The following is a 25,252-nucleotide window of genomic DNA, read 5'->3' as shown; positions in this document are numbered from 1 at the left end:
TTCAGACATATGTAAAGACGTTAAAACACTGCTGAATGAAAGGAAATGAATCATTTTAAAAAGCACAGAATACATTAAAGGGATACACATGTCTTAAACCATAGTAGAAATGACATTTCTCACATTTTACTTACAAGTTTCATTATTAATTTATTTATTTTGTTGGGTTTAACGTCGCACCGACACAATTTTAGGTCATACGGCGACTTTTCCAGCTTTAATGGTGGAGGAAGACCCCAGGTGCCCCTCCGTGCACGAGCGGGCACCTGGGTAGAACCACCGACCTTCCGTAAGCCAGCTGGATGGCTTCCTCACGTGAAGAATTCTACGCCCCAAATGAGGTTTCGAACCCACATCGATGAGGGGCAAATGGTTTGAAGTCAACGACTCTAACCACTCGGCCACGGAGGCCCCTACAAGTTTCATTAAAATAAATACAAGTTTCCTAATCCGACAATGCGGGTTCGCAATTTTAATGCTTTAATTGACATGACCTCCGCCTGCAAAGTTAGGACAGCACCAAAAATTGCTATAAAGTTTCTCGTTTTACCATCAACAAGGTAAGATAATTAGTGACTGAAGGTCAAGTTCTTGATTTGACGAGTTGTCATATATTTTCGCGACTTCAAATATAATCATAAAGCCACTGCAACAGCAGGAATTAATTCGTCAAAACGGCCTCTGTTTTTTTTTTTAATCGATTTACTAAACAAGTCTCGGTTAAGAAGAAAATATCTGACAGATTATCTCTTTAAATACGCTTGTTTCCGTAGATTTAGTAAGATTATAATAAATCTTTAGATTATCGACTGAAGTCAACGGGACGTACTTTCGAGTTTACAAAGAAATGAACAAAACGTATGAGCATAACCACGGAGTAAATTGAAAATAACATTTTCGTTGAAATATTATACAAAAGAATATATTGTTAACAGAACAGTATGTTATCGATTAACTTTCAAATCAATTTTGTAGCGGTATAGCCATTTGTAAAATGATCGTTGTTAATTGCGGATACATACATGAATGTTATCTACTATCAAATCAAAAAATGTATTGCTGCATTTAAAGTGCAGTAAAATAGAACGTTCCCTCACTATCTAATAACAAAAATATCAATGTAAAACAAAATGATTAAAGCGAAAATGACATGCATAATAATTTGAAGAAAAAAAAATCTGTTTTCAACATAATGGGCTAATATTATTTATGTATAATAATTGATTTCATTTTATATGGATTGAAATGAAATTAGGTTCAAAGTTCCATAAGGCTTTTATCTTTATGTAAAAGGTACAGATAAAGCAGCTATCAAAACAGATACGCCTAATTACATGGTTAGAAAAATCAGTACTCTGAGCCGTGCCATGAGAAAACCAACATAGTGGCTTTGAAAGCGACCAGCATGGATCCAGACCAGCCTGCGCATCCGCGCAGTCTGGTCAGGATCCATGCTATTCGCTTTCAAAGCCTATTGCAATTAGAGAAACCGTTAGCGAACAGCATGGATCCTGACCAGACTGCGCGGATGCTGGTCCATGCTGGTCGCAAAGCCACTATGTTGATTTTCTCATGGCGCGGCTCACTCTCAATACAAAACATAAACGTATACAGTAATAATCATAAAGGGAGGTAATCATAAACAATATATTCAATAATAATGTCTTCTATATTAATTTAAGCCTTTGGAGACTATAATTATGGGAAATTAAGTATAGAAAAAATTTGAGTTTGATTTTACGGCGAATCAACACAAAAAGGTCGTATATCGCCAAGAGAATCGAAAATAGGGTTTAACAAGAAACAGGTATGTTTTATGTTCATGACAAAATGCAGCAGCCAAATTTAAAAAAAAAAAAGCATTAGGAGCCTTTAAGTAAAACACAATATTCTGACCAGGCAGCGTAAAACAGTGAAAAACAATATTATACCATACAAGATTTTGCAAATTTGCTTCATGAAATATGTAAAGTAGAGGGTAAAGGGAAACAACTATATCTAGAATGACTTTATTACTATTCATTAACTACTGTTCTTATTCTAAATCTAAAAAAATGATTTACATAATATGATATGTAAAATATATAGCTACCCATAAAGGTCTCTATATACAGTTCCTTGTATCCAACTTGTATAAAACATTTCAATAATAAGCTTAAAGGTTTTGAACAAGTAATGGACTGGTGAAAACCTTTAAAACTTACCATTCAACCTTATCAAAGTTCACTGATCTCTTCATACAGAAATAAAGTAGGTACATTGTTATTACAGTATTTATAAATACATCAAAAGACACCCGACCAGTTGGCTCTATAAGGGTTTAGCTCTAGCTATGAATTAAACAATTGAAATATACACCTTATATTTTCACTGGGGGTGTTTTTAGAATTTGATTTTCCTATCGCGTTGCCCACCCAAGAGATATTTTATTACGAGTTTAATTCGGACAAGAAAAACATACTTCTTTTGAGGAATGATACATATATAAGAACTGTAGTACTATTCTGTACGGCCAATGATATATTTTGCCAAAATTCTTTAGTAAGCCAAATTGCAAAATTATTATCACTTCGCTTTGCCTAGTCTTGGTTAAATGAAATCAGTTTAAAAGTTTACATTAAGACTATTGAATTATCAAAAAAGACCTAGGAATCTTTTACTTTAAATAGAAATACTCAGCTTAAGATTATATACACCAAAGAATAAAACGTATATTTCTTCTAGTGTCTAACATTGTAGTGTGTCTGTTGGTGTCTTTACCAAATCTACAATAGAATAGATGTCATAGACTCGCCTTTAAATTCGACGAACAACCTTTAACTAAAGTATTATTTTCGTATCACAAAAATAAACCGGAAGAAATCGACAAAGAAATCTGATATGAAATAGAACAGATACACACTGAATTGTAAGTCGACGATTGTTAAATTGTGCATTTCACCTTCAGACAGCCATGATACGATACGGATCAAAAACTTTTATGGTGTAGATATAGCAACCTTTTGTAATTAGAGCAAGGTAAACGGAACAGCTGAACAACCTATATAGACTTTTTAAAGACATAACTTGAGATAAACAGATTTAGGAAAATTAAACTGAAATGTGCGGAAAAAAAAAACAAACAGGTTTGAACTACATAGTGCTGATTTTGCTATTGAACATTTCAAGGGGTGCCCCACTGTGTTCCCTTATTAGCTTGTAGTGTTTTTGTGTATGATTTAATATAAAATGTATACATTAGGTTCGGTTTGAAGGGGACTGGGGTTGCGTTTTTCCTACTGCATCTTTACATATCCCAGCCGTCTTTACAAGTAAATGCTTTTTTTCTGTGTACCCCAGTACGTTGCATGCAATCATCAAGCACAACACCTACATCTTTAAACAATATATTTATTACGGCTTTGTGCACAAAACACACTTCTGGTTTCGCGATTTGTAAATGTTTTCAAGTTCTGTAATAAAACGTATGACTAGGATAAAGACGTATTTCCCGAAACAACTGCACAAAATAATAAGTGAGCACTTTTTCTCTTAAGTAATCAAAGACAAAAGATCAACTAAGAACCGACACGTTCCGTGAACGCAGTCCCTCACAACGAAACCACCCAGTATCAGTGTATGTATGAATATGCACACAACTGACGAAATTACACACAAATACACATAAAGTTAAACATAAAGACACTTGAGAAATAAATTAAGGAGCACAGTGGACACGGCCTTCGAACATCTTTGTTCATAAGAAGCTGCAGAAAAAATGTAAATGACAAAACCATGGAGGTACAATAACCTTAAAGACGCTCCGTATATACACGATGTGTTAACTGAAAATTCTTTGCATCTTACAGGTAATTTTTTTGTTAATTACAATTTAACAAAGGGCCTCCGTGGCCTAGTGGGTAAGGTCGCCGACTTCGAATTACTTGCCTCTCACTCTGTGGGTTCAAAACCTCGCTCGGGTGTAGAATTTGTTCACTTGAGGAAGTGATCCCAGGTTTGTGGTGCTTGTCCGTGCCTGCAATAATGCACACAGGGGCACGTGGAATCTGTCTCAATTATTTAAAGCCGGAATGTGACCATATGACCTATAATTATATGGGTGAGACGTTAAACCCAGCAATATCAACTTTTTAATAAAACTTACACAGATATGTTCTTCTGCATTCTATCTAAACCAGTATATACCTACTACAATAAATCTTCATTATCTAAACAGCATGAAACCCCTCCTATTTAAGCGTTAAAATAACATTACAATAACTTCAAAGTATATCCATTATTTAAACGCATTCCCAAATAAACAACAAAATAAATTACAAATCGCACCTATTGCTGAATTACTTTGATAGCAAAATGTATTTTGATACTTGTTTATATCATAAAGAACTTGAAAGGCATGTGTTGTATTTCATATTGAATGTTTTATTTTACGTTTAAAGTTATTTTCACAGAACATTTAAATTTCGTTACAGAAAATAAAAAACGTTCTACTTGTACGTGGTCAGAATAATTTTGTTTTCAATATTGATTATGTAAACAAAACCATTATGAGAAAGATAAGCAATATTGTTAGGATTTTACAAACGAAGCCGTAGGGATAAATTCATCTATATCAGTATTACATTTCGAAATATTTATTGAGATAATAAGATTTTCAGTTATAGTCCGGTATCGAGGTCAGCGATGTATTTGTACTAATAATGGAACGGTCCGTTATTTAGGTAGAGTTATTCAGTATGATAGTTGTTTTTACCAATAAAGATAAGGTAATTCTTGCTGATTTCCCTATCCGTCAGTCGAGTCTATAAATTAAACTCTCAAACGTCAAAATCAAACTATATGTAGAAAGACCAGACAATATACTATTATACGGACCCTTTCACCTGTTATTATCCACATTAATGTAAACAAATGCTATTTTCGACAAGGTTTCCCTTCCGGCGTTTCTGTTAAATTACTAGAGATGCTTTTGAGAAAAGCGCATGTCTCCCACAACTGCCTTGTTTGTCTGGATTGTTCAGACGAATGGTTCCTATCAAAAATGTCTAGTTTGTCACGATGGCCTAGACGATTGGATCCAATTAGATGGTCTAGACGAGTGGATCCAATCAGTAATTCAAAGGCCATAATTCAAAAGTGCCTGGGCGGATTTGGCTAGTTATCGAACATGGCCGAGGTCTTATGGTCAAACACATTTTGTTCAAGTTTGGTGAAGATCGGATGAGAAGTGTTCATCTTAGAGTGCGGACAAGCTTTGTGACAGACACACACGCACACAGACAGGAGTAAATCAATATGTCTCCAACACCATTGTGTGGTGGGAGACATAATTAGTATGAATTTCATTAAAGTTTTTTTTTTGTGTAAAAAATGCATATCCATAACAGCTTTTTTCTATAATAATAGATATAAACAAGGCTTCCTTCTTTAAATAAAGATTTTATTTTACAAATCTTGAATGTTTCCCATCAATGTATTCCAGTTGCTTCCCCTGTACGAATTTTAACGCATTTTTTAATTCGATAGTATAATATATCTCATTCGGTATATCACATGTTACCGTAGAGGGATCGATCCCTATAAAACAGCATATTACGAATACATTATAAAATACGCATTCTTTCGAGGCTACTTGTTTAATACAGTCATAAATTCTAACACCTAATATTTACTAGAATTACTGAGTCATGCATAAAACTACTAAAATGGTAATTTTAATAACCTAACTTTCAAAGGTACCCATACATAAACGGTCTGAATATGTCCGAGGCTTGTTACTTTCCATAACGAAACAATAAGCCCGTAAGTACTACTAATAAATCTCTTAAAAGAAATATGCCGATTCGCTGTTTTTCCCACTTTTTATCAACATCCTGGTTTCATGTTCACCTTCTGTGTAAAACAAGATGTTGAAATAAAAGATATAATAAAAATCATGCTAACGCATTTTTGAAGTACTACTAAGTAATAAGTAGCACGGACACTTTTATCACACATGTGCAGCAGTATGTAAACGTAGAAACTTTAGTGAAAAGACACGCATTAATTCTAACTCTTTGGAAAGCTGAGTAGTGAAACGTAATTGCTTCTATTATATATCACAATTTGCCTGTGTTTATCTCTACGCCTCCTCTCTGTTCTGTTTAGTGTTAATTTTATAGAATGATTAAATCTTTAACAGTTTCAAACTGATTCATTGGTTACATAAATATGAGCCATAGGTTTAGTGACGTATATTTTCGTATGAAAAAATCAGTGTAAGCTATCGGTAAACAGGATATGTCGTGTAACTTGGAATATTATTCGAAAACGTATATAGTATATTGGTGCTTATTAGATATGATATTGTCATTATGCTCCGATTTGTAGCTGGAATATTTCTCCAATGAGTCATGTGTGACCAATAGTCTTGGTGACTAAGAATGTTATATAATAAATTAAAGCTTTCTGTCTAGCGCAATGAATGAAATATAATACACATTTTTGTACTATTACATAACAGTCATCAACAGTATTACTTATAATTATGCAGCTGGGTTAAGTTAAGGATATTGTGCTATATTTTGCAGCCGGATTTAGAAAATAACTGTCAACATGCAACGTCATCAGAACATTGAAAATGTTCAGAATAAAAGTATGCCTATCACAATTATTTTTACGGGCACATTATTTACTGAGTATAACAAAAAAAAAACACTACAACATGTGGAATATAATGACAGGTGTAAGTTTTAAACACCTAAATAAGACCGCCATTTCCATAAACTAATGCGTAGTAATCAAATTTGTCTGACATTTTCTTTTGTCAAATGGTCTACAAAGATCATTTGAGCCGTGCCATGAGAAAACCAACATAGTGGGTATGCGACCAGCATGGATCCAGACCAGCCTGCGCATCCGCGCAGTCTGGTCAGGCTCCATGCTGTTCGCTTTTAAAGCCTATTGGAATTGGAGAAACTATTAGCGAACAGCATGGATCCTGACCAGACTGCGCGGATGCGCAGGCTGGTCTGGATCCATGCTGGTCGCATACCCACTATGTTGGTTTTCCCATGGCACGGCTCATTTGGTTCCTGATATATTTTTGTCCACAAGTAAATTAATACACAATTCTTGTCTTAATGTTAAGTGTTGGCATTTCTTTCTTGACAATTTTAGTTTACCTTTATTAAGAAAACAATCCTCTTCGCCAAATTAAGATAGGGTTGTGATAATGCTTTTCAAATATAAGAGTTGGCAAACTTTTGCAATTTTTGTCCGAAAGAACTAAACGAATCTATACCAGTACCGTTAGAATTTCTTTACAGGATTCTATATCTTGTTAAAAGCAAAGAGTCTGCCATAAAAAATCTTCTAGCATTTTTTTATTTGAAAGTGTTTAAAGGCTTGGATATACCTCAGGAAGCCATATACAAAGATACGCTCATTTTTGCAGATACATCTTTAGCCCGACTATACGAAGAACATGGAGATCTATCCTACTCGACTCGGCGTCGGCTTCCGTTCCGCGACCACATCTTGGTTACAGTGTTTTAGTGCAGTTTCACTCTATTTCTGTAATTACTGGATGAATTTGTTTTAAGCTCAAAATGCTTCCTCATCATCACTAAAGCATATGACACATCTTTATACCATTATTTCATGAATTATCAACCATTTTTACTTTGAATTACAGGTTTAAATTTTGGTGCACTTTCACTTTACCTCCATTGTTACAGAATTTGATTCAAACTTAAAACTGTTACAGAATGAATTTTATTCAGACTTGAAATAATAGTTTCGCATAATCACCAGCATCATATGACACAATGGTATTTACTCACACGCCAGTATTTCATTAATTATTCCTCTTTTTACTTAAAATTTCAGGTAAAAGTTTAGAGCCGCTTTCACTCTATCTCTATTATTACTTGATGGATTTGATTCAAGTTCCATATCATCACCCATATTATGACACAAGTGCCATCACACTTGCAGCATTATTACATATAATTTCAGACAAAAACGATTTTTTGTAATACATCATTAAAATGCAGGAAAATTCGTTTTCAGATTAATAGAATATATTATTACTATTATGCACTATACATTTAATTTAAATTCATCTTGCCATAATTTCCAGCGACGACAGAAATATCTCAATCTTCAAAGTAAGACCTTGTAGATTTAATTTCAGCTTATGAATGATTTATTTTGCATTTCAAGCTGGAAAAATCCTTTCGGAAATTGTTGATTTAGTATACTGATGTAAAATATGCATAATATATTTAAGGTATATTACAGTTACTCGATTTTGTTTAGTGTTTATTTGCCGATAATATCAAAGCATTCAGTAGATTCTGAAATTCGCAGTAATCTCATTTTCGGCTGGTTAAGCATCCGGTTTAATATAGATGAGGAATATATATTTACAGCAGAGTGTTATCTGAATAATAACAAGACAATTACGAATTCTACAGTGTGGAATTCTAGTTAATCTTGGATAGTTTGCATACAGGTACGTGGAAGTAATGTGAGCTTTCCGTGGTTTATATCATTTGTACTGTAATCTTTTTGTTAGTGCTTTTGTTCATGTATGAATGACAATGTTACAATGTGTAAGAAGAGGTCATTTAGTTATATATAGCTCGAATATTTCTTCACTGAGTCAGGTGTGACCAATGTCTTACTGATTTATATGAATGGTTTATAATACAGTTATATCTTGCTTTCTCACGCATTGAATAAGATATAATATATGTCAACAATAGTACTACGTCTGTTATATGCAACAAGGTTAAGCCTGACAAGTTATATTTTGACAGCCGGATTAAGACAAGATGCAAGGTCATCAAAAAGTGAAAATGTTGGGAACATGCCTACCATAGAGCAGGGATTGATAAAAACACACGTTACTGTCAACTACTGTTTACTCGATGTGATTGAAAAACACAAAAAAAACACCATGATTATAATGCAAGAATAAATAACGGGTGTTTTTAACTCACCAACAAGTCCGCCGTGTCCATAATACGTATTAATATTATAGTTGTCTGAAATTTTATTCAGATAAATTATGTATACAGATTTTATCTGTTCTTGATCATGTGAAAGCCGATACGCAGTCCTGTCTTAAAGTTTTCTTAATGACATTTCTTAACAATTTTAGTTTATCTTTGTTCAGAAAAAATATCGTTCGACAGGCGTCTGACAGGCTTATTATATGTTTTTCAAATATACGATTTAGCAAAATTTAGCAATTAAGTATAATAACATTTTCGGGGAAGAACTAAACAACTCTGTCTACCACTAATATTTTTTCGAAGATTTTATATTTTGTAAAGAGTCTGCCTTAAAACCTTTCTAGTGTAATTTCTCTCGGAAAGAGCTAAGAGTCTAGACTACAGCTCAGGAAGCCATATAAAATGATAAGCTCATTTTTGCAGATTCATTTTAGCTCGTGTATACGAGGTCCTGGCCTCGTCTCCGGCATCGGCGTCTGTTCCTCGCCCACACCGTGGTAAAAACATGGTGCACTTTCACTTTATTTCTGTTATTAAGAGATTAATTTGCTTCAAACTTAAAACAGTTATTCGCTATCATCACCAACATCATATGACACAAGGGACATAAATCTTTGTACCAATATTTCATGAATTATCACCCCATTTTACTTAGAATTTCTGGTTTAAATTTTGGTGCACTTTCACTCTTCTTCCGTTGTTACTAAATGAATTTGATTCAAACTTAAAACTGTAACAGTTGTTCCGCATCATCAGTCACACCAAAGGCCATAACTCTGACATCTATTTTTCATGAAGTATGCGCCATTTTTACATAGGATTTTTTTTATGCATTTTCACTATATTTGTCTTATTTCAGAAGGGATTTTATTTAGACTTAAAATAATAGTTCCACAAAATCGCCAGCATCATATGAGACTAGGGCAATAACTCTCGCACAAATATTTCATGAATTGTTCCCCTTTGTACTTATAAGTTAAGGTTTAAGTTTTGATACACTTTCAATCTATCTCTGATATTACTAAATGCATTTGATTTAAACTGAAAATAATTGTTTCACATCATCATTCACATCATATGAATCATACAAGTGCATTTACACTTGCGCGATTTCATTAATTATGTCCCTTTTTTGCATATAATTTCAAAAAGAAACAATTTATTTTAGTACATCATCTCAACCTCAGGAAAATTCGTTTCCAGATGAATTGAATATTATTATGACTTAACAATAAACTTTACTAATGTATACATTTAGTACTTTATAGTCATATTTTCTTTATAAGAAGGGTCTCAAGATAACGAATTCCCGAAATGTTTTCTTATGTATATCAGAAAATGACAATTCTTATACATTCCCTGAAGAACAAAACGTTTTTCAGACATAATATCAGAAGCGAAGTTTGATCAGAAATGAAGGTACTGTAAATTCATGTATATTGATATTTAAATTAAAAGATAAAAATGGTGCAAAAAATCTTTGTAGTACAATAATCAATGTAATTGCAAGAGATTCCCTATGAGTGCTATGTTAAACATTTTAGTAAACACTTTCAAGTATTTATAATTGCTCCTTTTATAAAAGATAAAAGGTAATGATAGATTTCCCGGAAGCACAGAGCACCCCGAACACAGCCATAGAGCCATGCATCGCAAAGTAGGCCCACAACTAAAAGATGCTGTAACGGAAAATATTATAGACGGGTTGCTCCAAAAGTCCAGCAAGAACATATTAATTATATTCAAAATACAAAAAGGGGATGTAAGGGGTAGATAAAAGGCTTTGGGGAAAGTAGAGCAAGACTAAATATTCAAAAGGGAAAGCCAAATTCCTTAAACGCATTAACCCTAAAACGTAATACCCCAGTCACACATACGGCGCGGATAGCTACGTCTAGCCACACATAGAAACATAGTAATCCGTATCGATCCGTACCTTAGCCGTACCTCAAAGTAGTAATCCGTATCAATCCGTAACAACACTTACAAAACGTACTCAAGACTTATCCCAAACTTGCAAGTTTCTCCAACTTTTGAACATGCACAAAAGTTTGAGCGATTTGTAGCCATGTGAGCGTGACTTTAGTCCAACTTGGTTGAAACTTATTCATCCGTAGTTAAACGTACTAAAGCGTAGTTATCCGTACTAAAACGTACCTTGCCGTATTGATCCGTAGCTGAACGTAGATATCCAAGGCTGTCCGTACTTAAGCGTACTTCAACGTAGTTCACCGCAGACCCGTCCACGCGCTGGGCAAGGTGCCAGGCGCAGTTAAACGTAGTTCAACATAGTACTTATTCGCGTCCTGTATTTTTGTTCCCCGTTTCTCACAATTTTTCCCGTACTAAGACGTACTGCTCCATACTTATCCATGTCCGCACCCCAACGGACCAATCCCATCTGCACCGTGCCTCAACGCACGGACATATCATATGTGTGACTGTAGCTTGAACCACAGCTGCGCACACATCCACGTACAAAAAACAAAACACAGACATACACACAAGTAAGAAACACAGCATCTTGGGTCACCGCCCAAGACACACACATACGCATACACACAGACAAACTGATATCATATCTTTTTATCAGATAAATATTTTTAGGAGAAAACTGTGCATTTATAGTGACGTAAGTTTATCCAGTTATGCAATAAAATACATGTATATTTCGAAGACAAAGTTAATCATTTTTCAATGAAAACCCAGTTCAAAGATTCATAAATAATTCGAAAAGATTATGCATATAAATATTTCTAGAAGCATCACAATATTTTGAAATGTTTTAAGGTAAAGGTCCATGCTTCGAAGAAAAAAGTTCGAACGTCATCAAATCATAGAAAGAAAGCATTGTTTTAAACGAAAATTTAACAGCATATAAAACATTTATACTATTTTACAAAACCATTGTCAATTTATTCATGTATGTATTGAATTCCGGAAAGGGACTGCATGAAGGGGCCACACTTCTGGACAGTTCAGTGCCTTTAAAAACTCACCATTTTGAAAAAGCTGTTACATGTCTTCGTTTTGATGCATTTGCAACATCGTGCGAGTGTTTAAACTTTACATAACTAGGTAAAACATCGTTTTTGACAACTGTTTACATTTATTTCTTAACAAATGACATTCTTATTCAAAGGGGGACAACTCATTAAGAATATTTTAAATATCCAACTCTGTGGGACAGAACAGTAAAGCATGTATTGGACAGATAATTTGTGCGCCAAGGTGCTGTTCATTTACTAAAAAAATCTGTTGTTTTGTGATATACTGCTAAACCTTAAGATGTTTGGTAAATGATTAATCATTTACGTTTATTTCAACTGGATCCTTTCTAAAATATAAGCTTGATATATCTTAGTCAGTATTAAAATTCGGGACTTTTGACCTATAATATTAAATAAATTATTTTTGGAAAGTCGCGAACGTGAACATTTTAGCATGGCATATTAAGCTCTGAATGCCATTTTCGAACTGTTAATGAATAAACGTGATTTCCTGTAAACTTGCATTTTTACATTTCAGTTGTTTGCATTTAATGAGGGCAAATCTGGCTTAAAGTCACACGTGCTACTTGATATTTATTATACATTTATCATTATATGTTCTGGCAACATTTGGATCAAGTAAGTAGGTTTGTATTTTTATTACATGCTGACGTCACTAAACGATAAAACAACTTCTTTAAGACAAAATCTTGTAGAGCAGTCACCTGCTAAGCTTTCGTGACCTCGGAATAGTCTAATCCAAACGACTGTTAAATATTGACTTTTTAGCCCACCATCATCAGATGGTGGGCTATTAAAATCACTCTGCGTCCGTCCGTCCATCCGTCCGTTAACAATTTTTCGTTATCGCATCTCCTCAGAAACTACTGGGGGGATTTTGACCAGACTTTGTACCCTATTTGTGTCCGCCTGAAAATCAGACTGGTTCAACAATTTATGAGTGAGTTATGGTCCTTTGTTTATTTCTATATTTTACATAGATTTATATAGGGAAAAACTTTGAAAACATTCTTGTCCATAACCACAGTCTAGGGCTTTGATATTTGGTTTGAAGCATCATCTAGTGGTCCTCTACCAAGATGATTCAAATTATTTTTCTGGGGTCAAATATGGCCCCGCCCTGGGAGTCACATGGTTTATATAGACTTATATAGGGAAAAACTTTGAGTAACCTCTTGTCCAATACCACAGGGCCTAGGGCTTTGATATTTTGTATGTGACATCATCTAGTGGTCTTCAACTAAGATTGTTCAAATTATACCCCTAGGGTCAAATATGGCCCCGCCCTGGGGGGTCATATGTTTTACATAGACTTATATAGGGAAAACCTTTGAAAATCTTCTTGTCCAAACCACAAAGCCTAGGGCTTTGATACTTGTAATGTAGCATCATCTACTGGTTCTCTACCAAGTTTGTTCAAATTATCCCCCTAGGGTCAAAAATGGCCCCGCCCCGGGGTCACATGGTTCATATAGACTTATATAGGGAAAAGCTTTTAAAATGTTCTTGTCAATAACTACAACATTCATATTTGGACCACATATATATTTTTGAGTGGCAAGATGAACCTTGACATGAGTTGACCTGGATTTTGACCTAGTGACCTACTTTCACATTCCTGTAGCTACAGCCTTCAAATTTGGACCACGTGTATATTTTTGAGTGGCAAGATGAACCTTGACATGAGTTGACCTTGATTTTGACCTAGTGACCTACTTTCCCATTTCTGTAGCTACAGCCTTCAAATTTGGACCACATGCATAGTTTTGTGCACTGGAAGAAACGTTGACCTTGATTTTGACCTAGTGACCTACTTTTACTTTCTCAAGGTATAGCCTTCAAATTTGGACCACATGCATAGTTTTGTGTACCGAAATTAACTTTGACCTTTACAATGACCTAGTGACCTACGTTCACATTTTTGAAGGTACAGGCTTCAAATTTGGACCACATGCATAGTTTTTTATTCCGAAATAGAATTTGGCCTTGATTTTGACCTAGTGACCTACTTTTACATTTCTCAAGCTACAGCCTTCAAATTTGGACCACTTGCATAGTTTTGTGTACCGAAATGAACTTTGACCTTAAGATTGACTTAGTGACCTACTTTCACATTTCTGTAGCTACAGGCTTCAAATTTAGACCACATGCATAGGATTGTGTACCGAAACAAACTTTGACCTTGACATTGACCAAGTGACCTACTTTCACATTTCTCAAGCTACAGCTTTCGAATTTGGACCACATGCACAGTGTTGTGTACGGAAATGAAATTTGACCTTGAGCTAGTCAGAAAGTCTTGAAATTTGGAACACTCGAAAATGGCACATTGGTGGGCACCAAGATCACTCTGTGATCTCTTGTATTTCAAACTTTTACAAACGAACCGGAAATTGTCCATACGGACGTTTGAAATAGGAAAAGGACACCAGCACTTGACAAATCCTGTGTTTAAAAGCCGTTACTTCCGGTTAGTGATCACGAATATTTCGAAAGAAGAAATCAAATTTAGTTGATACTCGATAAATAAGAAATATATTGACAAACACATTGATACTCGTTATATACCGTTCAAGGTCAACAGATACGATACTTTGCCCTTGAACGGAACAAGGAACATTTTAAATCACGTATTGGCTCTTCAGACAGCGCATCTTGTAAAATATCCTAATAACGTATTTCCTGATTTAAAGATGCAGGAAGTTTGCTGAAGTTAAGTAGTTATGTACTGTAACATCTCATGTCTACAGGGCATAACTTATCTACATGAACAATGTATAAAGAGAATTTACATGCTTTTTAGTATCACTTGTGCAACATTTTATGATAACATATTTCATCAATAATAAAAACAATTTTACAGATTTATTGCATACAAAATATAAATAAGTACTTTCGTTGTTTTGTTGATTAAGGGGACGCATATTGCTACATTCACAGTTCATACAGCAATGCGGAAGGGGTGCATATTCAAGAAATCGATGGTGGGAAAATAAAAAACATATTCCTAAACTGATATAATACTGATGGACACCTGTAATATTCAGTATTTTGTGGATAAGGATGTGGTACTATGAATGTAATAGGAAAACAGAGGTCTTTGTGAAAGTACATTCAACACAAAATATTAAGCTTTTGTATAAGGAAAATACAGGTTTTTTACAATAACAGTGTTCCAAATAATGTTGAAGGGATGAGATTTTCTTTCTAACACACCAGGTTTGCTTAAACATGTAAAAATTTAACGCCACGTCTGTTCATCTCGGGATGGACGCCATATTTCTCATTGATAAAAAATGTAAACAAAAAAATCAGAGTGGGATTAGCATTGCAAGGGCATAACATGACATTCTACACAATGAATACCTTAGAACAGATATCTAAGATGCTACACAGGTCAGGCGGGTTAAATGCATAATGTCGATCACTTGAAATTCATCTTGAAAAGGTGGTTAATTTTAGTTTGTTTACATGGTTTTTAATTTTCCCACGACTTCTCGGCGATTCACTGCAAATGTATTACTGCGCCGGACGAAAGGTAACTCTAATAAACAACGGGAGACAACTTAGGTGTCAGCACGTGTACGATTTTAAAAAAAAAACATGTCGATGATTATAATTTCTTATCAAATAATGAATCCTATTCAGATATTCGTCTTTAATATTAGAAAATTATTAATTTTTGTGGACGTTTGTCAAATAATATTACTTACAGTGGACTACTTTGCGCATCAAACTGGTTTCCGCTTCAGTTGTGAGGCACTTCCGTTATACTTTTTGACAACAATAACAAAACACAAAATGAATCAATAAAGTCACTTATAAACCGACTGCTACTTAAATCAGTGTAAGTAAAGTTGTTGTTACAACATTATACATGTTCGTTACGATATGAGATAAAGTTTATCTTGAACTGCATAATCCATTAATTACGTTTAGATGATACTGCATTTACAACTTATTTGACCCCGTTTTTTTACGTGAATGACAGCATTCTCGTGCAACTCCTGCAAACAGAGTTATGAAAAGTATGGTGGAGAATTCAAGGACAAATTATAAATGACATTAAAGTGAGGATAACTGTATATTCGTCCAGTTTTGATCATTGACATTCCTGCTGTTTATTAGTAACTTTTGTGAACAAGATTAGAATGTTGCTTTTGCACATATACACATTGATTGGACCTCTCAACCAAATTTCATACCTTATTTTAGGGATTTTTAAGACAATACATTTTCAAAAGTTTGTTGAATGTGTTTTGATATTTAAGTGCATTGTAGTTCATGAATACCAAGTTAAAAATTAATAATGGCAACATTTTTACGCCTTTATTGTAAGCCACTAGACTTCTGTAACGATAAATGTTTAATGTATTAAGGGGAATATACTCTTTTAGTTTTGTAATGTGGCATTCCTTGACCACCGTATCTTTTCTTATGCACTACTTTGTAAACAAACTAAATAATGTGTTTTAGCTCACATATGCGAAATGAAAAGCAAGACAGTGAACTTATTTCACATTCTTTCTTTAAATTAGAATCTGTAGGACATTGATAAATGTTTAGACAAAGTGAAGCACTATTATTTTCGCACCAAAAAGTCTTAATTGTTGACTTTGAATGTACACAAGAAGTCTTACGTAATTCAACAATAACTTTCTTGTTTCAGTTTTTCTCATTTTTATTTTAGTGAGCAATCCTTTGTGTACTTATAACAGTTGAAACAGTATTCATTTCATTTACCAAAACCTTGTACTTTTTTGCAGGTAAATTTTATAATACCCCACCCACTTTTTTCTAATTTCAAAGTATGCGTCCCCTTAATTATGAAGCAATAAAGAATGAAAATAAAATCAAACCATCATGGATAGTTAATAGGGACAGAACAGAACAGAACAGAAATCATATTTATTAGTCTTAAGCATATAACAGCTTACGTAAACAATTACATACTGCATAGATGTATTTATAAATTTAATATAATAAAGGCATGTACGAAGTAGAGTAATGTTCATATCACTTAAAGTGAAAACGTTCATGAAAGTGATTAAAAACAATCATTTACAAAACAAATAAAACACTTGGGGGAGCGGTGGTCTAGCGGACAAGGTGTCGGCCGCTCAATCCAGGGGTCGTGGGTTCAAGCCCCACTGGGGTCACGACTATGACTTCTCATATGACACCAGTACTTGTCTTTTCCAGGAAGCGGACTCGAGAATGGTTCCTATAAGCTTGAAGCTTTCATCACACTCGAGCTAAAACAAATAAGTATAAACTAAATAAAACACTTTCAAACTTTCTGTTTTGTTAATATTTGTTTTTAACTCATTTCTTAAACATTATTGTTTTATTAATGTTTATTTTTATGCAAAATTACCTTTAAATTACACGGAATAAAACAAATATTTAGCAAACATAATTACATATATACGTAGAAAGGAAAAGAATCATAAAATTATAAAATATTTAATGGCAAACTTTCTTTGATTGTAAGATTGTAAGAGCGTGAAAAAAGCATTAATGTTAAATCTGATAACACGAATATTTAGCTTAGTCACAAAAATTAGAAAAATTCAACAGGACTACAATTGTGTAACATTTTAATTTTTCATGAGTTTTATGCGACATTCGTGATTCATTTACACATTATTCATTGTCAGCTTAATGGAAATATTTTGTTGCAATAGTGTTATATGCATATGATCAGAGATTAATATATTTGAGAGATCCTTTACTGATATTATGCAGGTACTGATTTCTGCTTATGTACACAAAAATGACACATACGTCCAATTATTATGAGCGTCAGAAATGTGTTTTCTCTAGCTGGAGCTGGTACCATCAATGCGATCATATGTGTTTGAATCTGTGTTACTCTGTTTTAATTTTTCGTATACAGGAACTGGTGTATTTTCGTAGTCAGCATCTAAAAAATGAGGGAATAGTTATTTCTTATTGTATTTGTAGAACATAGTGCATTAAATGTGTACAGCCGATGACAAATTCGCACACGATAGGTACGTTATTTTCGTTATGATAATTTCTTACATGAAATACACAGAATAGTGTGGGGTACCTTTGTTTGTTGGTATATTCGCCGAGGCAGGAATTGTCATAACGTTATCACGAAAGGCATCTGTTAACTCGTGTGCATTTTCTGTAATTTACAAGTAGAAAGTACAGAAAGCTAGAATATGAACTTGAAAACTTGAATTAATATTAATTTTAATGTATAATTATAGTGTTGTGATTGTAAAAATGATAATTAGCATGTGTGTTAACACTTTCAATTTGTTGCAAAGAATGGTGAAGTATTAACTTGTGAACATAATCATATTTCACCATAATTAAACGTACCGGGAGACGAAAACATAAGCATACTTGCTTAAATGAAACAAATAGCAAAAATTTGTTTTGGTGACTGATAATATCATCATACCTGGCGTTTGTCTTCTTTGGTATCCATGTCTAAAAAAAGAAGATATACTGCAAACATATGTTATAGAAAATAATTCAGTATATCTTTGTAGTACTAACAAATATAACAACTCTACATAGAACGTCTAAAAATGTGCATAAAATGGGTTTTAATTTCAAATAAACGTTGTAACCTCCGTTTAAAAGAAAAGAAGTTCAAACTAAAATAAATCTGAATATTAATAATATCCACGCGATACTGTCATATGACAAATTAACAAATAAAGACTATCTGGAAAATATGAAAGGAAAGAGCTATTGGCCTTCTTAAACGTCTTAATTGATAACAAAAAAACAACATATGAATTATACTCACCTAATGATGATAAACAATTCAAATTCAAAGCTAGTGTTCTTAATAGTATTCAAGCAAAGTGGGTCGAAGCAAAACTTTTAACCAAGAAATTCAAACATTTTAAAATTAAAACAAAATCCATGCCATAGTTATGTTGTTTAGGGTACTTATTTATCTTATGATGATAGATAAATGCGCAAAGCTTTAGCTTTTTAGTTTTGGGGAAAAAGTAGACCTTAACAAAGATTTTAACCAAGGTAATTTTCTATGTAAAAAGACCATAATTCTGACAAAATGCTTTTCCGAGTTAAGTTGCTAGGTCTACGTAGTTACTTAATAAGGATAAAAAAGTGTATAAAGTTTCAAAACTATAGTTGTTTTATGTGTGAGAAAAGTTTACCAAAACAAAAAGTTTAACCAACACCGGCGCCGACAATCAAGTGACGACAATACCTCGCAGATTTCTTTCCAAAATCATACAAGACTGATAAAACGGTTATTGAGTAATGAGCTGTAATTTATAGGCATATTTCTTGCTGAACTTAAGTTAGCGTCGGTCAATGTGTCTTTCTGCCTATGAATAAAGATTTTATTCTTTGGCTCAGTCAATAACTGTATACTAAGTATGGTGATCTAATTTTGTACGAAATGAATGTTCAAGCTACCTGTAGCAGGTTAAAAATGGTGTATAAAATGAAATGAGCCGTGCCATGAGAAAACCGACATAGTGGGTTTGCGACCAGCATGGATCCAGACCAGCCTGCGCATCCGCGCAGTCTGGTCAGGATCCATGCTGTTCGCTTTCAGATCCTATTGCAATTAGAGAAACTGTTAGCGAACAGCATGGATCCTGACCAGACTGCGCGGATGCGCAGGCTGGTCTGGATCCATGCTGGTCGCAAACCCACTATGTTGGTTTTCTCATGGCACGGCTCAAATGAATCTTCTGACCTAAGGTATCGTCTTGTTATAATGACCATTCCAACAACAATAAGAGTAACTGCCACAGATCCAACTCCAACTCCAATGAATGCACCAACATTCGAAGAATCTTCCGTGTTATAAGAATCGGATATGATCTCTGAAATAGCTGAAATATATACGTTTAAGGGAGATTACTGAACACGTGTAGCATAATTTGTTGTAACTTAAGGGCTTTCAAAGCTCTAAACTGCAATTTTGTTGATACAGAATATAGCAAAAATGATGAGTAAATAAATTATAGATACCCCAGAAAATTGCAATTTACTAAACGTAATATTGTGTTTGTGGGTAAATAATCTTGCGTTACTTTATTCCGCCTGCACTGTACAAAAACTTCTCGAATGGCTTTGCATCTCGATGATGTTGAATGTTAACCATAGGAAGCCTGTTCCACTGTCTTACCCAATACAAATAATAATCTGAACATCACGTTTTACAGTGAACACCGTGTGGATCAGAATGTTTGACAAGGAAGATGTACGTAAAAGTAAATGAGCTGCCCCACTAAATAACTAAGAGACATTAACAAAACACGGTTTCCTCAATAAAATCTATAATGTTAAGACTTTCAAATTAAATATATGTATATTTGTCCTTTACTTCAGAAACGATGAGCTCTCATTTAATCAATTTTCAAATATATATGTATGGAGCTAAACGACGTTTTTTTTTTTTTGGAAAATATATATATAAAATTATATTGTCAAAGTTTTTATTGAAATATATATGAAAAATAAAACTAATTCATAAATAAAAGAGATTAATTATATATATTTACGCTTCGTGCAATTGATTCCTTCAAACTCCCCAACGCAGCCGAGCTTACATGCACCACTTGCTCTTGTACAGATAATGTTGATGCAGTTTTCGCTGCAACGGTCCTGACACATATCACCATGGTATCCGTTTTGACAGTCTTTTACACAACTTCCATTCATATAAAAACACCTTCTACCGGCGTCATCTGGTAAGCATGTCGTTGCACACGTCATGTTACACTGCTCGCCGTGATAGTTAATTCTACAGCCATTATAACACACACCTGTTGTTCTGTTACAAACTGCGAAGTCACAATTTTCCGAACAATCGTGTCCACAGTTGATTCCATATTTACCGGTGACACATTGATCGCATTTACTTTCCGTGAACCCATTCTTGCAACTGTGACAATCTCCGTTTGCTTTACAATTCCCATTCCTGCAACCTAATGGGCATGGAATGTTACAGTCTGTTCCATATTTACCATACACACACTGAGTACACATGTTTCCAGTAAACCCAGTCTCGCAACTATAACAGTTACCATTAACGTCACATGAATTATTTGCGCAACCTGCGGGACAGTTTGTGTCACATCTATTACCATATTTGCCGTTGACACATTGATCACATTTATTACCTTGAAAATTAAATAAGCATGTGCAACTCCCACTATCGATGTCACATTGATGATTTTGACACCCAAGTCCACACTCGTATTGACAGAATGAGCCATATTTTCCATCTATACATTTGGTGCAGTTGTTATGTGATGTACACGCTTTACATGCTGATTTACAGCTTTCTGAGCAGTCATTGCGCAAACCGTTATATTTTCCATCTATACATTTGGTACAGTTGTTATACGATGTACACGCTTTACATGCCACACTACAGCTTTCTGAGCAGTCATTGCGCAAACCGTTATATTTTCCATCTATACATTTGGTACAGTTGTTATACGATGTACACGCCTTACATGCCACATTACAGCTTTCTGAGCAGTCATTGCGCAAATCGTTATATTTTCCATCAACACATTTGGTGCATGTGTTATACGATGTACAGGAATAACAGTCAACTTGGCATTTATGTCTACAATCAAAATAATTGTACTCACTGCCATTAAGTCTTCCGTTATAAAATCCATCTTTACAGCTTTTACATGTGTTTGCACTAGAACAGCTTAAACAGCTATACGGACATTTATAACAATATGAACCAAAGTATCCATCTGTACATTTTAAACAGGAATATATATTTGAACAAAGCAGGCAATCGTTCATACAAGCATGAGCGCAACGAGTTGAAAAATACCCACTAATACAGCCATCTAGACAGTAATCATTTTGAGATTCGTACTTCATACAACGACTAGCTCCACCTTTACAACATGTACACCTGTTACATTCATTCAATGCAACACCTGAAATTAATCAAATTTGAAATGTAAACATGTTTTGAAACAATGCTATAATATATCAACTTTGATTTTTAAACGCTTTATAACATTTTGTTATGACTTTCAGTTTCAGTGATTCACAAACTCTCTCCTGAAAAGCTTAGCATTGAACTATTTTCCAGTGAGCTTTAAAAAAACAAAACTTTTTTCTGTCATCGATGTAAGTGTTTTCAAAATTTGAGCTGTACACCTTCTGACTTCCATTTACGCACTAGGGCCAGAAACCCCGCTAGAAATGTATACTGTTTTCGGGTGACTTGCATAAAGTATGTAGTCCTACACAAGAGAGTATACGTACCTCACACTTGAAATGAAGGTATAACATATTTCCTCATAATGGCACGAAAAATTTGTCAAATTATTGCACCTGGTGTGAATTTCATATTTTCACATTTTACATGAACACAGAATAATGTGACAATCCTGATTTCATGCACGTTGTGTTGTTATATTCTTTAAAATCGTATTTCTTATATATAAATGATTGTAAACTATTGTAAAGATTGTCTGCTTTATATTGTATATTGCTTGTTTTTATAAATATCATTAAAGCATTAGTTGTTCAACACACAGGTGAAATAGTGGAATAAGTATTAACTTGATAATTTGTAGAATTGATGTTACTTAATTTCACTGACACGGTAAAAAATATATATCGAATACTTCCTACTTAGACGACATAAATGCAAAAATTACATTAATAGGTCTTCTAGGTTAGAAACAAAATGTTGTTAAAAATTGCAGTAAAGTATCATATTTCACTTATATTTTAGATGTTATTCATTTTATTCTACAGTCAAGGTACATTTTGTAAGATGTTTAGTTAAGTTTATTAATCAGACAATTTGTCACAATGTCTTCACGACTTCGCATAGTCGTATAGTGCTTAAGATTACAAAATTTAATTCGATTAAACAGCCGCTCTCTGTTTCCTATAATCTGCAGAGTAAATTTGCATTATACTATAGTCTTGAAAAGATACTCAGTTATTGTTTATCTTACCGTCGGTACTGAAATATAGCAACAATAGCAGTGACAGCCATTCCATTACGAGTATTTACGGGAGCCGATTGCTGCTGTTATCGCTCACTGGAATAGTCAATAATATATTGCTCATTATGTCTAATTGAAAACGCTTTCTTATATGAGAGTAAGAAGTCCAACTCAACAATTATCCACTAAAATATCTAAATAGATAAAAGTTTAAATTTCAGAAGTTGTTATATATATAGATGTATACAATTATACCTTACCAAGTTTTAAAACTACAAACGTATCTCGTTCATGTTAAGTAAATAGATAAGTTATGTTGAATGCGGAAGTTTCAAAAGTGAGCAGACGATTACTTATAATTTGTGTTTTACAAATATACGGGCCATGTGCTACATTTACATATGTACTAAGATAATATATATTTATATAGACATGGTTGGGCAAAGAGTGCAATTAAACGATTTAAGTTCCCCAATGATGAATATTCAGTTGAAGTATACCAATTTAATAATAGGAGGTAGTGTTTTGTCTGTAATAGAACCCATTGTTGTTATCATCTATGGGTGTATGGCATAATTTAGCTTCCAGAATAGTAATCCGCTCTACCACTGAACAGACTAAACTAAACAAGCCGATTGAATATGTTAGGGAAACTCCTGATGCTCCGACTACAGATATCTAATTTGATAGAGTGGTGTACTAATAATGCCTTAGAACGTTTTACTTCATACAATCTGGTATTTTGTCGCATATCAGAACAATTGTGTGAGGTTCTTAAGGGATCTCCTAAACACAAGTGCAGGTAATATATAACCGCAACTAACGTCATTTCGCATAATAGCACCACTTTGCGATCGGGTTTTGAAACGACAGGTAACGATAATATTTTCAAGAATAATTAATCGGTTGTGTTTGGAGTGCCGTACCAAAACTTAATTTATAGGGTAGCAAACATCATTTAAGATTCTTATTGTGCTGTTACGTGATCGTTGCCACTACTGAATATAAAAAATAAAAGTTAAAGTTGTACAGTGTTACAGCTTATAATACTGACATTTATAAGAAGACAATCTACACGATTTAAGAGTGTAATGTTTGAAGTCAAATAAAGACTATTGTGAATATACGTGAAATGCTTATAATTGTCAGAATTAATTGAAATACATAAGAAGAAAATATTGATCATGTCTAAGAATCTATGTGTAAATTATTTTTTAATTTAGATATACAGATATTATGAATCATCACAGCATATTATTTGTTGCACAATTCGTTTGCGCGTACCACAGGTATTTATGCAGTATTATGAAAGTTAAGTATAAAGGTGAAACTAAATTTTGATATAAACTTACCAATTTCATTGTAAAATCCTAATAGCTGAATGTATTACACATCGGAAACAAGCCCGCAATGAATTTGTTAAACTTACACGGAAGGAAAAATAAAACCAATAGACATGGACTGTAAAATAGTATAACAAAAGTTTTCATGGTATAAAATAACAAAAGTAGAATTAAGACTCTTTATCAAACAGTTTTTTATTTTTGTTTCTGTTTTAGGTTTAACGTCATTTTCAATAGTATTTCAGTTATTTAACGGTTGGCAGTTAATCTTACCAGTGTTCCTGGATTTTGTACCAGTGCAAACCTATTCTCCGCAACTAACTGCCAACTTCCTCATATGTATCAGAGGTGGAGGACGAATGATTTCAGACACACCGTTTTTATTCAAATCACTCTGCGTCCGTGGTCCGTCCGTTAACAATTTCTCGTTATCGCATCTCCTCAGAAACTACTGGGGGATTTTGACAAAACTTTGTCAAAATGATGTATTGGTACCCTAGTTGTGTCCCCCTGAAAATCAGACTGGTTCAACAATTTTTAGTGAGTTATGGCCCTTTGTTTATTTTTATAATTTACATAGATTTATATAGAGAAAAACTTTGAAAATCTTCTTATCCAAAACCACAGAGCCTAGGGCTTTGATATTTGGTATGTAGCATCATCTAATGGTCCTCTACCAAGATGATTCAGATTATTTCCCTGAGGTCAAATATGGCCTCGCCAGGGGGTCACATGGTTTATATAGACTTATATAGGGAAAACTTGTAAAAAACCTTTTGTCCAAAACCACAGGGCCTAGGGCTTTGATATTTTGTATGTGACATCATCTAGTGGTCTTCTACTAAGATATTTCAAATTATTCCCCTAGGGTCAAATATGGCCCCACCCTGGGGGTCACATGGTTCACATAGACTTATAGTTTTGAG

General features: G+C 33.9%; 2 protein-coding genes across 12 annotated transcripts in view; both read right to left on the bottom strand.

The window, feature by feature from the left end:
- The window catches only part of LOC123533005 (inositol hexakisphosphate kinase 3-like), a 374,160-nt gene that overhangs the window by 12,462 nt on the left and 336,446 nt on the right, over window positions 1-25,252 (bottom strand). The gene's annotated exons all lie outside the window — the stretch shown is intronic.
- LOC123533006 (cell death abnormality protein 1-like) lies at window positions 16,524-24,424 on the bottom strand. Of its 8 annotated transcripts, none has more exons than XR_008366127.1 (8): window positions 24,336-24,398; window positions 22,993-23,079; window positions 20,548-21,954; window positions 19,737-19,875; window positions 18,453-18,481; window positions 18,096-18,170; window positions 17,801-17,941; window positions 16,524-17,268 (listed from the first exon to the last, which is right to left on the bottom strand). XR_008366127.1 is itself a non-coding variant. In XM_053517685.1 (8 exons), the coding sequence occupies exons 2-7, from the start codon at window positions 23,036-23,038 to the stop codon at window positions 17,836-17,838; spliced, it is 1,797 nt and encodes a 598-aa protein (XP_053373660.1). In that variant the 5' UTR covers window positions 23,039-23,079; window positions 24,336-24,397; the 3' UTR covers window positions 16,524-17,268; window positions 17,801-17,835. The 8 variants fall into 8 exon arrangements, 5 of the variants coding, with proteins under 5 accessions (XP_053373660.1, XP_053373659.1, XP_053373662.1 ...); XM_053517685.1 differs by having other exon boundaries at window positions 17,801-17,939; window positions 18,090-18,170; window positions 19,737-19,866; window positions 24,336-24,397; XM_053517684.1 differs by having other exon boundaries at window positions 17,801-17,939; window positions 18,090-18,170; window positions 24,336-24,396.

Source organism: Mercenaria mercenaria, chromosome 11, assembly GCF_021730395.1.
Source record: "Mercenaria mercenaria strain notata chromosome 11, MADL_Memer_1, whole genome shotgun sequence".
NCBI classification, from domain to species: domain Eukaryota; kingdom Metazoa; phylum Mollusca; class Bivalvia; order Venerida; family Veneridae; genus Mercenaria; species Mercenaria mercenaria.
This window is presented reverse-complemented; position numbering and strand designations above follow the sequence as displayed.

What these genes read in the sequence shown, in the direction of transcription:
- LOC123533006 (XM_053517684.1), bottom strand. Translation starts at nt 23,038, where the DNA reads ATGGAATGGCTGTCACTGCTATTGTTGCTATATTTCAGTACCGACG. An exon ending in ATAACAAGACGATACCTTAG is followed by an intron (nt 18,482 to 19,736) that starts GTCAGAAGATTC and finishes TTCTTTTTTTAG; the next exon opens with ACATGGATACCAAAGAAGAC. An exon ending in CCAAAGAAGACAAACGCCAG is followed by an intron (nt 18,171 to 18,452) that starts GTATGATGATAT and finishes TGTAAATTACAG; the next exon opens with AAAATGCACACGAGTTAACA.